General features: G+C 42.7%; 1 protein-coding gene across 1 annotated transcript; it reads left to right on the top strand.

Annotated features, from left to right (window-relative positions):
- The first annotated feature begins 1,935 nt into the window (after positions 1–1,935).
- fra10ac1 (FRA10A associated CGG repeat 1) lies at positions 1,936–16,572 on the top strand. Its single transcript, XM_084568218.1, has 14 exons — positions 1,936–2,154; positions 3,069–3,148; positions 3,290–3,382; positions 3,847–3,892; positions 4,714–4,790; positions 4,941–5,024; positions 5,170–5,254; positions 6,392–6,437; positions 12,372–12,485; positions 14,006–14,048; positions 14,369–14,511; positions 14,629–14,679; positions 15,739–15,823; positions 16,402–16,572. Exons 1-14 carry the CDS (start codon positions 2,137–2,139, stop codon positions 16,442–16,444), a joined length of 1,008 nt encoding a protein of 335 aa, XP_084424344.1. The 5' UTR covers positions 1,936–2,136; the 3' UTR covers positions 16,445–16,572.
- The last annotated feature ends 532 nt before the right edge of the window (positions 16,573–17,104 follow it).

Genomic DNA, 17,104 nt, shown 5'->3' on the forward strand with positions numbered 1-17,104 from the left:
TATAAAAATAGCATTTTTTCTCATGTCATTCAATATATTAAATAAAATGTCACACAAAAGTATTATAATAAAATGTGTATATGTCAATATTGAAAGTATTATTATTATAAAAATATACCAATATTGTTTTATATTACATGTCATCCAATATATTAAATTGAATATATAAACAGTATTATTCATTCATTCATTCATCTTCTTTACCCACTTATTCCTGTTAAGGGTCGCGGGGGTCTGCTGGAGCCTATCCCAGCTGTCATCGGGCAAGAGGCGGGGGTATACCCTGGACAGGTCTCCAGTCTATCACAGGGCTAACACAGAGAGACAGACAACCATTCACACTCACACCTACGACCAATTTAGAATCACCATTTAACCTAATGAGCATGTCTTTGGACGGTGGGAGGAAGCTGGAGAACCTGGAGAGAACCCACGCAGACACAGGGAGAACATGCAAACTCCACACAGAAAGGAACCAGTCGGCCTATGGATTCGAACCCGGAACCTTCTCGCTGTGAGGCATCAGTGCTAACCACCTCTCCACTGTGTCGTCCAATAGCATTATTATAAAATAGATTTTTTTCTTATACATGTGATTCAATATATTAAATACATCTTATATAAAAATATGATTAGAATAAAAATAACTGATATGAATGTCATGTAAAACATTAAACGACATGTACCGTGTTACATGACACAGGGGAAAACACAGGACTGAACTGATATATTTTTTACTTTTCTGAGGACAACTACTGATGAAAGCATTTGACTCCCACTTCCGGTCTTTCTTTTGATCCCACATGAAGCCCTTTGAGTCGAGTTCAGCCTGGAAGGTCACGAAACAGTGGACTTTTGTTCCCAGACGGTGGGTTGAACTTCCATGTTCTCATAACCCAAGGACCAAATTATTACTCAGACATTCAAAGGACACAATGCCCTCTTTCTGTTGTCTCTGTAGCCTAACTCAGACACACGCCTACAAACCTCTTCAACGCTGTCCCTCGGCGGAAATGAAACGATCTGAAACCCAGATTGACAATTAATCAGTGTCATCTGGTGTAATTTGTTCCAAAATGAAGAGTCACTCTTGTGTTCATGTTGTGTTCTTCTATAGGACCATGTCTCATGATGATGGCTTGCCCTTTAGTGAATAGGCCATTAAATCATGGTTTAAATTATGAATCATTCTAGCCATACTTAGCCGGCTCTAATAGCTGATGTTTAGTAGTAAATTACAAGAGCTGATTCCCATTGAGTTAGAGCCGGCTCCCCACTATTTTTCTTTCCTTTTGCTCATTCATCTCTGCTCGCGTGATGACTTTATTTTGATGGGGACGCTTGTGAGGACTTACCATTACCATAGTATTATGTGAAAGCAGAGAGGGGGACAGACGCTGTGGCTGACTGAGTGAGACCGCAGACAGCAGTGAACAGGGCAGATATGCATGGAGAGAGGACATTTATACCTTTTGTTTACTGAGTTTGGTTCTGTTTTTGCTTGTGTGGATTTGATTGCAGTGTTTTGTTCATTAAGGTTTAATTGAAGTATTAAACAACAGTAAGAATGCTTTTGTAACAGAATAACTGCACAAAATGAGACAATTATTAGGCTTCTCATAAAAATACTGAATGCAAAAGGGCTTATCAACACACAAACCATATATTTGCTGTGTTTCAGGCTATAAACAATACTAAACAAAGAGCTGTTCGGGAGCTGAAAGAGACAGAAGAGCCGGCTCTCAGAAAAAAAGAAAAAAGCAGAACTTCCCATCACTAACTGAGAGAACACGCAGGAAGTTTAGGTCACAAATTAGGCTGAAACAATCAGTGCAAACAGCCCTCAGAGCTTGTTTCTACGCATCTAACGTGGCCAGTTTTAATATAACCAGAACAAGTCGAAGTCACAAAATGGCCCCGAAGAATTCTGTATTAATAATGATGTTAAATGTAAAGAATAAACGCTCTTATTGTTGTGTTTCTCAGCACTTTCCCTCCATAATAATAACACACGGCTATTCTCAACGTCATCATTCCGCGATTGGTCTGGTTGCGTCATAACCGCGCGACGTACTATTTCATTTGTAAACATTTCGTAAAGCAGGCGGCTTTTAGGAGCTGTGAGTGTAACGGGCCATGGATAACCTTGTAAAGGTAAACTATAGGAATTCTTACAGTCAATACGTCTGGGAGAATATTTATATGTTTACGTATTTTTCGTTAGCCGGTTAGCATTGAGCTAAAGATAAGTTAGCTAGTAGCTCTCTGAGTTTTGCTTCCATCAGTGCGACTTGCTACGTCTTTGTTCCTGGATGTTTATTTATGCTGCTTATGTGCTTACAGGAAAAAATGAACTCTAGACTTTAAGTTTAGGCTCTTGACGAACGCTAAATGGAACTGATTTACACTTACCCCCCTCCCGTTTTCACAGATCAGCCACAACATTATGACCACTGACAGGAGAAGTAAATAACATTTAAACCAGCTCGTGACAATTCAGTGTTCTGCTGGGAAACTTCTGGACCTGGCATTCATTGGTGTGGATGTTACTTAGACATGTAGCACCCACCTAGACCAGACCAGGGACCCCCACCCCATAGCAATGACACTCCTTGATGGCAGCAGCCATCCCCAGCAGGATGCAGCCTGACACAGACACACACACAAAAACGCTTTAGGAACAACTACAAAAAACGAAGAACAGCACAAGGTGTTGACCTGGCCTCCAAATTCACTAGATCCCAAACTGATCAAGTATCTGTGGGATGATCCACAGAGGCCCCTCCCCTCAAAGGCCCCCACTAACAACAGGACACCCTCAGAAGGCCCATGTCCAGGAAGGTGGTCATAATGTTATGCCTGGTTAGTGTTTTCTCTATCAGGGCCACAGTTTGACATGTTTGTCAGAGGATAAACATTTTGGGAGCCTACTGTTACTACTGTCTAAACTGTCGCAGCTGTACATATGTATACAGTTTGGCTTTATTCCTTTTTTCCGTGTGAGTAAGTGCATTTCGTTTGATCGAGTGTGATTCTACCAGCACAAATGAGTTCCTCTGTCTCCTCAGGTTCACGGAGGTGGCGGCTATGACTCGGACTTCAGCGATGAAGACGCACAGGGAGAGTCCTCGGAGAGAGGACATAAAAGGTGAAATCACAGACTCAGTTATATACTTGTCATGTTGATCATCTTCTAAATGAATATAAGTCAGCCATTTCTACATTTTGCTAAAAGCTTGGGCTGCCTCATAAAGTGACACTGTTCTGTATGTATTTGTGCCTTTGACAGAAAACGCGAGGAGGAAATCTTACAGAAGCCCTTCCAGAAAGGACGGAGCTCCAAGGTGGCTCATCGCAGTTTGCACTCTAATGAACTGGACAGGTGCTGAGATATCCGAATCGTTTTGATTTATCTCGAACTGCGTCAGAACTTCTTCGTCAGTGCATTTTAATAACTCACCTGAAAGTCGGTCGCATGAATTTTACCTGCGTAGTTAATGTCAGTTCTAATAATAGGTCCAGCTGCCATTGTAGAAATAAAATCAGTCAAATTTTTACTTGCAGTGTGGGTGCAAGCGATGAACGACGCAATTAAAACAAGAGAAATGTGATTTAAACTTTTACGTTACCATTCGGAAAGGATGTGTATTGATTGGTTTAGGTTCCTAATTAAACCAGACGGGAACATCATTCATTTGTGCTTCACTGTTCTCATTTTTTAGTTTTGAAATTTAGTGCAGACTCCTGTGAGATCAAGATGTAAAAAAATAAATAATAATAATATCAATTTTAATTATTCAGTTTAGCGAAAATTACTGAAAAACACTGTTTGTGTTTGTGTTTCAGAGAGGAAGCCAGGAACAGAAGAGCCCACCTGATATCAATGAATGCTGTATCCTTCTTTAGGGGACAACTGTTCATTCTTCTTCTATAACCGTTTGTCCTGTGAAGGGTCGCGGGGGTGGGGGGCTGGTGCCTATCCCAGCTGTCGATGGGTGAGAGGTGGGGTACACCCTGGACAGGTCTCCAGTCTATCACAGGGCTAACACAGAGAGACAGACAACCACTCACAGTCACACCTACGGCCAATTTAGAATCACCAATGAACCTAACCAGCATGTTTTTATTTGTGAATAAGGTTAAATTCAGAACAGAGCAGGTGAGCGACCGGTGGGCGTGTGTGGACAGTCTGTGGCGGGGGGAGGCAGCTCTGGTGAGGGGAGGGAGGGAGGGATGAGATGCAGAACAACGGAAGTGAGTTGTTGGAAACGTGCAAGAAAGAGGGAAGTGGGACAGAAGAGAAGGGATATTAGATGATGCATGACACAAGGCAGATTGACGATGGATCAGTAGAATGAATAGAGCCAGCAGTCAAAGCTTAGTGAGTGGGATGGCATGCACTCACTAGCCAGTTCCTTAGGTACACAATTGACAATGAGTGCATCCTAATGTAACAGCCCTCAACTAAATCTCAGCTTCATGAAGTTATTCACAAAATAACAGTGTTTAATTAAGGTGGGTTAACAGCACCACGAGCTACGTCCTCTGAAATGATCACACAGTTGAATAACTTGCCTTTCTTACGCCGTTTCAACACAAGCTGAGCATTGAGTTTCACTAAGAACTGGCAAGTGAGTGTGAGAAAACGTAGGTGTGTGGTTCACAGCGAGCGTTAACAGTTAAAGATGGACCGACCTTGACAGATGTCTCCAGTTTGAGCGGCATAAAAAGTTCGTGGGTGACTACATACTGTATTACGGCGGACAGATGGCCGACTTCAGACGCTCCGTGTAAGTATTCCGTCTCACAGAGACTCGGGCGTCTGCTTCTGTCACGTCTAGGCCAAATTAACCAGAACACGTCAGCCGTGTGAGATGCGCAGTTGCTTTGATCCGGTTAAGTTCAGCAGGAATAAACGCCCTCTCGCTCTTCATCCGCAGAGATAAAGACAAGACAGATGTGGACGTGCTGCGCGAAAACCATCGCTTCCTGTGGAGGGATGAGGACGAGGAGGACATGACATGGTGATCACCCGAAGTTGAAAGCTCGCACACGTGCTTTGATATCGAATTTGACGTTGCATTCTGTGAAAATGTTCTGCTTCAGAACTCTAAAAGGAGGTTTTCCCGTCTTGATTTTTCCGTCAGCTGTGGACTTTGTCTGTTCCAGGGAAAAAGAACTTGCCAAGAAGTATTATGACAAGCTGTTTAAAGAATACTGCATAGCTGACCTCAGCAGGTACAAGGAAAACAAGGTGAGATAAACGCATGGAGTGCTGCTTCGCTAGCAGACTGCTGCAAAGAAAGAAAGAAAGGCTTCACGGCACAGAAGGACATCTATGTTCGTGCAACTGTTTGGGAGATACATGAAGTGCGGTTTTGTTAGTCTCCTGTGCAGGTGTAAGTCAAAGCTCTTGGAACATGGACCATGAGCTAAAACACCAATTGGAAAATAATACAGTGACCATAAAGCTCAGGCACCGCTGCCAGGACATGGCAGAATGATCCATTGTTATGCTGGGCTCCAATATTGAAAAGGATTACGCTAATTGTCCCACTGTGTAAAGGTTAATATTTCCTACCTCGCGCTAATCTTCATAATAACTGACCCATTGTAGAGGAAGTTAGAGGCCTGGGGGAGCAGGCAGTTCTGGTCTGAGGCCAAGCTTTAAAACTGACAGTAAGTTAAACTGAGAGGCAGCGTGCATATGGCCCAGCTCGATAATGAGTTTTCTTCACTGAGATCTCTTGGCAAATGTTTGCGATAACGATCAGCCACAACATTATGACCTAATATTGTGCAGGTCTCCCTTGTGGTGACTCATCAGAGAATGGACATGGGCCTTCTGAGGGTGTCCTGTGGTGTCTGGCAACAGGATGTTGTTAGTGGGGGGGCCTTTGAGGGGAGGGGCCTCTCTGGATCATCCCACAGATACTTGATCAGTTTGGGATCTAGTGAATTTGGAGGCCAGGTCAACACCTTGTGCTGTTCTTCATGTTTTGAAGTTGTTTCATGGATGTTTCATGTTCTTCATGCTGCAGATGGTTCCTGCCATCAAGGAGTGTCATTGCTTTGGGGTGTGGGGGTGCCTGGTCTGGTCTAGGTGGGTGCTACATGTCTAAGTAACATCCACATGAATGAATGCCAGGTCCAAAAAGTTTCCCAGCAGAACATTGAACTGTCACAAGATGGTTTAAATGTAATTTACTTCACCTGCCAGTGGTTTTAATGTTGTGGCTGACCGGTGCACATGCACAGCTTTCTTCTTTCTCTAGCTTTAGTTCCCTGTTCCCTGACAGTTCGGTTTATTTAAGGTAAAAGCTGGAAGTTTTGATGCGAGTGACGATTGCTCAAACTTCACATTGATTCATTTTACATCTGCTCCCAACAGTTTGGATTTCGGTGGCGGACTGAGAATGAAGTCGTCTCTGGCAAAGGTACTGTTTGTTTTTTGTAATTTCATAATTTATGCCGTTTTAGTTGTTTTTGCTGATGCTGCTGAATCATCCACTGCTCCCTAAAATATTTATATTCAGTTTTATCTAGAGGGAAACAAACAGAAGAAAAAGTTATCTCATAAATTGTGACCGCTTACTTTTTCTCTAAACGGAGGAGCTGAACGATTTTGGAAAACACAATTTTTAGCTTTTAATGACACCTGATATTGCACATGTTGTCCTGTTAGTTCTTTGTATGCTATCTTTTAAAGCTGTATTCTATTAGTTAAGTATGGCACACAGGCCGCAGTTCATAACTTTCTCCACTAGATGGTGACAGAGATAAAGACAAGTTACACAGTGAGTACCATATTGTGGTTAGTTTCTCTCACAAACCTTTGCTAATATAATGCTATTTTAAAAATATGCCTATTTCAGTTTAAGTTTGAAATATTAATTTATATATACATCAGATATTTGAACTTTCACACGAGTTGTCCATTTGTTTTCTTGACTTCTAACCGTCTCCGGCTGTTCCCGCCACTGGGGTAGTAATACTAACGTGTTCATTCAAGCTTCTATTTATGCTCTTCATCCTCCTCCTGCCTCTGCCCTGCCATGACAGTTTGGCAGAGCTTTCGTGATTACTGTCTATTAATTGTGCGGGATTAGCGTGACACCTCCCCTCTGTCTGCTGCTCCTTCGTGTGACAGTGACAGGTATTTATAGGTTTACCTGGAAGGACAATATCTGCAGCTCAGCGGGGGGCCTGGTGGGGGGGAGGTAAACCCGCCCTGACAGTTCACAGATGCTTCGAAAAACGCACACGTCAATTTTACAAAACGGTTTCTATTTAAATGATGCGCCTGTGTTTACGCCGGTGTAACATTCTCCCAAACGTGCAGGGAGTGTCTGAGAGAAAGTCTGACTGAGCCAATATATTGTTCCAGATTAAGTCTGTGTAATCCTGGTCTCTGACAGCTCGCCCCCTGTAGCAATACTCTACAGGAAGTGGGATTAGATTAGGGCCGGTGGCACTTCATCTGTCAAGTCTGTGATTTGTGTACATTAATAATTCCTGGAGAAAGACTTAAACACTGTTTAGAACGTGGGACGCTTAACGCTCTCCTGTGAAAGCAGCACTGATCTAAATCTGGAAGGTGGACCCAGTGATCCTATTCAGAGGTAGAGGAAACACAGAATGGTTAGTTATAGGTTAAAGTTAGAATAAAACTTCATTATGTTGTTAGTCCAAGCTCAGGAGACGTGTGCTTACAGATACATTAGACTCAACCGTCTCCAGTTAAACTACTCTTGCATTAATTTATCTTGCACTTCCGCTCTACCTTGAGCACCTTTTGGAAACACAACCCCTTCTCATCTATGCTTTCTATGTACTTTACCTCATTTTTGGTATTAGGCAACGCTGACTACCCTCCACCCACTGAGGTGGGTGACGAAGAAAACTGACCTTTTTTGTTTTCTTAGCCACAGTGTGATAGCTGCTTTAGAGGAAGTAAAGACGCCCAACTACACGGCTAACGATGGCTAATTACCAGGCTAAAATGAAAAGAAAAAAGAGTGTTACCTGAAAAATACATCTTCCTATTTTGCAGCTAAATACGACCTAAAGCTTCTGAAATAAAGTCCTCTTTGTCAATATTACAGGACGAGACACCTGGACTAGAGGAGAAATAGAAAATGATGCTGGTGCTGCAGCCAGAGGGTGTAGTCATCGTTTGACTGCAGGATATGTTTGTCATTCAAAAGTGGAAACCTGAAAACCAGGACTAGCTAGGAAACTAGGAAGAGCTTAAAGCTTGTCTTGCAGAGCTGGCCTCCACCTGAATCTTGCTGATCAGTTGTTCTACAGTTTGTTAATTCTACATGATCACGTAGTTTTGAAAATATTCACATATTGGAATATTCAGATGAGATGAAGATGAAAAATTAGACTCTACGTTCCCTCGTCACTTCATTTGTTTGCTTAGTTTCATCCCTTTTCTTTTTCTTCATGTGTTCTGGATAGAGTTATATCTCTTACTAACAGGCCCCACTGTTAATTCAACACGCTTTAAAAGCTAAAAGCTGTGGTCACAGTGATTTCAACGGTGCACACCGTAAAACCACAGGGCCACGGATGCTCGTTAACGGCCTGACACTGTCCATCACTGTCGCCGGGAGAGTAGCATGAAAGTATAGAATCATTTGCATGCTTGCCTGTGTACGTAATAGGGGTCGTACACACTAGTTGGTTTGTGCTGTGACGCTTTAAGCATCATTTCGGCTAGTCACCGGTCACGTGACAGGTGAGGAGCCCAGTGGGTCGTTGGTTCATCAAGTGTGTGGAAATACTTCAACTAAAGATGAAGCTCATACTTCCATGATGTCAGTCCTGAAATACAACTAAAGTACTACTGCAATGCATCTGAAAAGGCTAACGCTAACGCTAGCAGAGGAACGGTCCAAATCCTCTGGACAGCAGTCAGTTAACAACTTCACCAAACGTCCTGTGGTAACAGAGAGAAGGAGGCTGCACATCAACTATTTGATAAAGTCATTAGACCTTTAGCTGCTACACTATCCCATCTAACAACACACTGTGGAGTACTATTAAATGCTACTGATGGTGCTGAGGTGCTGCCTGTTTTTATACAGGCTATACATATCTGCAGCTCACAGTATGTAGCACATGAGCTGTCTGTTCTCAGCATATGTATTCAGGTCAAGAATATAGATTTCATTACTTTCTACTGGGTTTTTATTAGTGACATCATCAGGGACTAGTCATCACATAACTTAGACTTTAAAAATGTGTGTACGATACAAGCAAATCAGGCAAATCTATAGCACTACTACCCGAAGTCAGAAACTACACATGGTACCTTTATAGTCATCCCATAATGCTTTTATCACACAATGGCACAAAGGTATTGCACCAAATACGATCCGTGCTTTCAGTGAAACTCAAATTTAATCTTACACGCTGGGGCTGATGTATACATCTGGGGTGTAAAGTGCACAGTGGAGTCATGTTTTCTGTGGTTTTCCATTCTGGTGTAAATTGAGCATTAGTCTTGCTGTCAGGGGGAGGTTAAGGGGCAAAGGTAGTTGAGGCCAGTCTTGTTTTAGGTGGTCCTCATGTCAAAGTAAACGGGGCATGGTCTTGGTTTACGTAACTTCCGTGGCTTTAAAAAATGTCGTTAGTGTTCCCTTCCCTGCTTCACGCTCCTTGAAGCCTGCAGTGAAGTCCTCATATGTTATTTCCTCGCTGACCTTAGCGTTTATATCATTTTCAGTGTTATTATTAGCTTTCTTTTCCCCCCAGATCTGTACTTCTTTAAGCTTCCTTAATCTGCCTATTTACCCGTCTGATTGTACCTCTGCTCCGTCCTCAGATATATTTCTCAGGTTTGTATGGAGCGTTTAGTCCGCCAACAAATAACTTGGGTTCGACTAATGTCATATCCCATTACATCCCGGCAGGTTAAATCTCTTAAATCTCTATTTAGGTTAAATGAAAGTGACAGGCCAATTTAAAGGTGAGATTTGTTTCTGTGGCTTCAAATGATTGCTTTAGGCCGAGTCTGTGTTTGAGGCTAGGGTTGTACGTGGTTGAGCTCGTCCGGCTTGGCTCTGCTGTGGCCGACAAAAAAGGAAAAGCAACTGGGTGTATTTTTAAGTGTGAGAAGTGACAGCACAGTCGCCCACGGCCCTTAAAGTTTCCAGAGTTGCACTGATGCCACTTCTCAGGAACTACTCTCCATGTACTGCAGAGCCCTGACACTCTGCACACCAGCTAGCCTGTAGATGTTAAAGAAAGAGGATTGCATTTTGGGGAATTTGCACATTTGCTTTTTCACTGAAAGGCAAAGAATAAGGTCAGCGCAAAAGCTCACGCCTCTATGCTCACAGCAGTTTAGCTTAGCGTAGCTTTAAGACAATAAAGGAAACAATTTCCACCTAACGACACGTTTGTTTGCGGCGTCCCCCGTGAACCTTTAACACTTATCCAAAAAGTGAATGCACTCTGGCTCGCGTCACTGCCCTTTGACTTGATACAGTGAATGTTAATCGCGCGGCCATCTGTCCCGCGGTATATATCCGTCTTGATGTCAGGCTGTTGGCCGGTGGCTTTATCAACCATTGACGTAGGACGGGAGTTTCCTCTCTTAACGGGTTTACTCAGCCAACCTGATGTCAGCTTTTTTATTTTTCCCCCTCCAAGGAGCCATGCAGCTCACCTGATGTGTAAGAATATCCAATACTGTCAACAAAGCACGGTGCATTTTCTTTTTCTTGTATTTCGTACAAAGGATGCCCAGAGAAACGACTGCGTGCAGACTTCAATTTAAAAGCAAGGATGCTCGTATTTTGAATATCTGGCTGCTGAACACAGACAAAAATTTATTCTTATTAGCCTTCATGCGGAAAATTGTAGAGCCTTGGGGATAAATCAGAAATAAGTACCTAACTTTTATTTTTTTATTATTTCGTTTTTGACATTTTATTTTGTCAAATAAATTGCCAGATTGGGTGGATGGGTGGGGGATCAGACACATTCACACTCTGCATCTTGTAGCCTTGAAATATACTCAATTTATTTTACATTAGAGCAGCTTCCCTGCAGCAACAAGAGTTGCCAGTACCTCTTTGAAGGACACTCTCTTTTGTATATGGAAATAAAAGCCTTTACCTTCTTTCTTCACACATAAAAAAAAAAAAAAAAGAAGTTTGTTTTGTGTACACAACGTAGCGTGTTAGACGTCAAGAGAGAATTACAGTGTCACGGTAATTGACGTCACTGATAACGGGGAAGCCGGGATTGGATAGTCGCTAATCATGGTGTCAGGTTGGCACTGAACCCATCTGGAGATATAACTGTTCCTTTATAGTGCTAGATGCTAAGAGTTTCACCGTGACGTTTCATTTGTGGGTTTTTTAAGGACCTAGCTTTCTAAAATTGACAAATGTGTAATGGGGAAAAAATATGATAAAGAATTGGTTGATGCATTGGGTTTGGAGTTGTAGTTACAATAGGGCTGGTTGATCTGTCTACTATTAATGATCAAAGCCTGTTAGATTTGATTCAGGCAGTAATTGTCCCGACAGATACTCTCGGGGAGTACACCACCATGCCTTTGACATGTTGTTTTTGACTGATTTCTTTTACTTTAAATCAAACATAGGGTAATACTCTCACAAATAAACCTAGTTAACCTCATCACAGCCCAGGACCGGAGCCAATAGTGTCTTTTTTAGATTGCGTCATAGCATCCTAATCTAATACAGCACGTGAAGAGAAAGTCTGCCTTACGGCTCAAGTGGCCCAAAGCCATGACGGCCCGTGTCACTTAGAATGTTTTCAGTCCCGGTCCTAGGCAGGTGAGAGCAGACGTCACTTTCCTGTCGGGGAGTATGGCGTTACTCGTTCCCCTGCCAAGAACGGGCTGCTGTGACGCATTCGCTCCCTCTGCTACAATCTGGAGGAACCCCGGAGACCAGATCAATGCCGACTTAAGCTCCTCTAGGGATAATAGGCAGGCTGTGGAGCGGCTGGAGGGAGGCCTGAGGGGATGAGGCGAGGTGAAGAAAGGGAGCTGAGGGATGAGGAGGAAGGGGTGTAAAGATAGACGGAGGTGGGTGAAGGAGAGCAGCAGGGTTTCCAGGTTGCCTGACAGAAAGTGAATGTCTCGCGCTTAAATAAAACATTTTCTTTCAGCTACTTGTGTCTTCTCTGCTGAACTTTTCATATTATTTCCGTCTACATAATTCTTTACAAACTAAAATATCCACTATAAGGTGCCTGTAGCTTGTTATAGCTACACAAATCTGTATGTAGTTATAAAAAAATAATCCGTTCCATTGTGTTATAAATTCATGTTGTTAACAGACTAGTAGATAAAATATATATCTGGATCTCTCGTCCATCAGGTCAGTTTCAGTGTGGAAACAAACGCTGTGAAAAGGAGGAAGGCCTGAAAAGCTGGGAGGTGAATTTTGCCTACGTCGAACACGGGGAGAAGAGGAATGCGTTGGTCAAGCTCAGTAAGATTAAACAAACTTATTTGTTCATTTTATCTGGTCATTCATTGTAAAAGGTGTCTGTGTGTGTGTGGCTGTTGCCCGGTGGATGCTCCTGTCTCAGACCTGACTCATAATAATCCTCCTTCAGGTATCATAGTGCAGAAAATCCTGTTAAAATAATTACTGTAACTGGAGCACCAGGCAGCCATAGTGAATTCAGTCAAGTGGGAAATGACAGACTCTTTCAACGAGCTAGCTTAACAGGTCACATCCAGGCGTATTGTTTCTTCTCAATCAAAAAAAAAAAAAAAAAAGTCTGCCAATTCTAAATCCAACGTTTTGACTGTCCATTCAACGGAAACGAAACATGACCAGGTCTGCTTTACTGAAGAAGTGTAATGGATAAGCATGACGTTCCAGTAGTTTAATTGTAATGAATTAAGAAATAATCGTCTAAAAGAGACATTTAATTATTTAATCTTATTTAAATTTTGCCTCTGCCTCCAGGAGCAGTGTGTAAATAACCAAATCTCTCTTTACTGTAAGAAGAAACAGGAGTTCCACAGGGCACCTTCCTTGGTCCCCTTCTCTTTACATACACATTTTATTTATAACCTAGAGCAGGTTTCCAGATGTATGTGGATGTTATATACGAGTCAGACTGAACTGTACTTCCATTTTACACATGGCTGATCCTGCATTGGTGGTCGTTGCAGTGGTCGTCTTAGGCCAACACCACCCTTTATTCACATCTTCTCAGGTGTGGCTGGTTTAGGTGATTACGCACAAGCACTGCAAACACAAGGCCAGTGGAGGTGCAAAACAAAAGGAATCCTCCAGGAACCATGAAAACAAACAAAGCCCCTCTGCGATCAAGCCTGATCTTTCGAAGACGTGCTAGAATTGATGCCCCCTACACATGATGACAACACCAAATGCTAAAAATGTAGTGTGACCTACACAACGTATAGCACAACAGCCACAAACCAAAAGCGATTACTTACATCAAGTTACTACCTTAGAGAAAGGTGGCGCCACACAATATAAAGTTACTGCCTTCACCCAGCTAGTAACATCAAAAAGTTAGCTACTAAAATTGGGCCAACTTTCCCACAACATCAAAGGTCACACACACGCACAAAGTATGCCCATCCTAACAAAGAACACTGTAAAAACAAAGGCCAGCTAACGCTACCGTGTGCCGTCACAATGTTAGAGGTTCTTGTCCCAGTTAAACTGTTCCAGAACTCTACCTAAGAGACTGAAATTCTAACTAACGAGACCTCAACTAGTCTTCATCGGCTTTCCCGGGCACGCAAGACACCACTCCAGGGGTACCGCACAAAAAATAACAAAGTGGTGATGGTCACACCAACACCCAGAGGCTTTCTACACCAAGCAAGTTCTGAAACATGCAAATTTACCTTGTGTGGCAGCATTAGCTTGGACTTACGAATCTGTGTATTATACTGAAATAAACACTAAATTAAATTCATTCTCATGCTCAACCTTTTTTTTTTTTTTTTCTTTTCCTGTTTTAGGACTATGTCCCGAATGCTCCTTCAAACTCAACTACCACCACAAGTAAGCCAAGCTCTGTTTGTCCATGAAGACTGATTTGTTTTATTTATGGTTGTAGCTGTATGCAATAGGATGGGTCAGCTGAAAGTACAGCAAACATCTGCAAAAGGCCACCAAGCAAAGGGTTAGATGTACGACGCACAAATTTCTCTCTGTGTCTTAGCTAAACCCAAATCAGAATGTACACAAATGTGAAAGCGTTGTGCAAAAATGTTCTCATTAATCTCTGAAATTGCCTTTGGACGCAAAAGGTTTCACATTTTAACGCAGCTGCACGGCTGCCTGCTTTATATTCCGTTCGGTCATCTCGTGTTTCTGCACAGGAGGAAGGAGGTGATAGCGAAGAAAAAGACCAAAAGGTTATCGGAGGAGAACCAGGAGCCACCGACGAAGAAGAAGAAGAACACTAAGAAGAGGAGGAGATCTTCTTCACATTCTAAGAAGCATAAACACAGAAAGCACAGAGGTGAAAACCCGACCCTCTCCCCTCCCCTTGCAGCATAAAACATTCGGTGATATCTATTGTTTTGTTTTGACTTCCATTTGACCTCATCTTATGTTCTTATTCCCGGCTCCTCTACAGATCGCTCCGCCTCTTCCAGCAGCTCAGAGGAGTCGCAAAACTCGGACAAAGGTAACGTTCATAAATCCCTGACACACAACTACGCCCCCTCGCCCCCCCATTTACAAACACGCCCGCAATTGGCAGGGGTTACGATGTCCTCCTCCAGACCTCTAGATCGTGACACTCCTTCAAACTTCTGGAGTGAAAACACCCCGCTGGCACTCCCTACTGGACTCGCCGACAAGAGTCTGCTTTTTCTCAGCCGTCTTTTTGTTCTGCATTCCACATTTTTTTCTCCTCGTCTCTTTGCCCTTCACCGTGAGCGGCGTGAATTGAAGTATGTCTTTGCCCTTTTGTCCCCGTCCTATTTAATCCAGGGTCTATCTGGATGGATGGATGGATGGATGAAGGGAGGGAGGGATGCGTGGGGAGGTGGAGATGTACACAAAAAGCAAACCTTCCCTGTCCATAAGTTATGTCATTGAGTTCAGCATGCACTGGGGTCTTGTGCACTTTCTTTCTTTGCGTTGGTTCACACATATTTGAGGCAGTTGTTGGGAATCATGGTCATTTTTAAAGGTAGGAGTCTCAGGATGTTGTGTAATTTGTGAGCAATGCATTCAAGGAGGAGAGTTAACGCAATGTCATCTGGTAGAGAGAGAGAGATAGATACTGTAGATACTGTAGATACGTAGATAGATAGATAGATAGATAGAAAGAAAGATACTGTCGATACCTAGATAGATAGATACGTAGGTAGATACTGTAGATACGTAGATAGATACGTAGATAGATAGATAGATACTGTAGATAGATAGATACGTAGGTAGATACTGTAGATACGTAGATAGATACTGTAGATACGTAGATCGATAGATAGATACTATAGATAGATACATAGATATGTAGATACATAGATAGATAGATACTGTAGATAGATAGATATATAGATACTTTATTTAAGATAAATAAATTGAACGATTAGCGTCTATGTTTCTTTCTTTCTCTACGCAAAAACTTGAGTCCAACTTAACAGCCATGACTTTTAAACTCGGGGACCGAGGTTCATGCATCAACCGAGTTTTTTCCTTCACTGGCATTGACAACTCTCTGAACCTTTCCTACTAGACTCGGAAGACGGGGATGATCCAGAGGGCCCATCGGACGCCGAGCACTGGCGAGGCCCCGCCCCCGCAGTGGAGGAAAAGTCAAGGTGAGGTTAACAGCTAATGTTCGCATTAAATCTCGCCCGATAAGCTCCTGTAAAACTACCGCAGACAGTCATTAGCGCCTAGAGTACATCGGCCGCTGAGCTCTGCACAGCACGGTATGTAGACCACTTACATACCCTTACATACAAGCTGTTCTCAACAATCAGGACAGTCACAGAACCTTTTACCTGCTCCAGTCCAGTTCCACTGATGTTTGAAATGCTTCTCTCAGGAAGAGGAAGTTCAAAACCAAACAGAGCAAAACTGACTTCAGACAAAAGTAGTTATTTTTTTTAAAATTAAATGTGAAAGCGTATTATGCACAATAACACCCTTCGTTGCTCTAATGTAAGAAAGCAATAGTGGGGTTTCATTTTTTTTTAGTAATTATCTGTATTTTGGATTTGTCATTTATTTTTCCTGTCCCATCTGTTTATTCATTTGTGCTCTGTATCAGTGTTGTCAGCATCATTTCATACCGTCCTGCTCACAGTAAAACAGACAGTTTTGTTTTGTGTCAGCTCTCCGATGCGTGACAGGAAGTAACGTTGGTGCGCTTCTGTTTGTCGTATCTGTACAGGGAGGAGGAGTTCGATGACTACTTTGAAGACATGTTCCTTTGAATCTTCCGGGGGCCACGCTTCTCTCTGTGTCCTGCTGACATCAGACATGTTCTGTTTTGAGTCTTGAGTGTATGTATTGACTGTTTGACTGTATGTGCCGTTACCTGGATGGAAATAAACGTGTTTACTATGTCCGTACCTGCCAGTCATTTCTGTCACCACCAGCACAGTTGAACATAACTGGCAAAGAGCGTTTAGGGGCAGCATGGCTCTGCGGGTGTTAAAGTCCAGCTTTGATCCAGGCTAACATGCCTCTATGACTTTTGCTTTAAATGCTGTGAAGTCTTCTGGAGGAATTCTAAGCCTTAACTTTTCGTTTTAGTGACAGCATCTGGAACTTACTATTGTCCTCTGTCCTCAAATATGACCTCTACATCACATACGTTCATATAAATGTGGTCTACTGCCCATGAATTCTGCAATGACCAATATACTCTGATCAGCCACAACATTATGACCACTGACAGGAGAAGTAAATGACATAACATCTTGTGACAATCCAGTGTTCTGCTGGGAAACTTCTGGACCTGGCATTCATTGGTGTGGATGTTACTTAGACATGTAGCACCCACCTAGACCAGACCAGGCACCCCCATCCCATAGCAATGACACTCCTTGATGGCAGCAGCCATCCCCAGCAGGATGCAGCCACAAAAACGC

The sequence above is a fragment of the Chelon labrosus genome (assembly GCF_963514085.1).
Source record: "Chelon labrosus genome assembly, chromosome: 19".
NCBI lineage: Eukaryota > Metazoa > Chordata > Actinopteri > Mugiliformes > Mugilidae > Chelon > Chelon labrosus.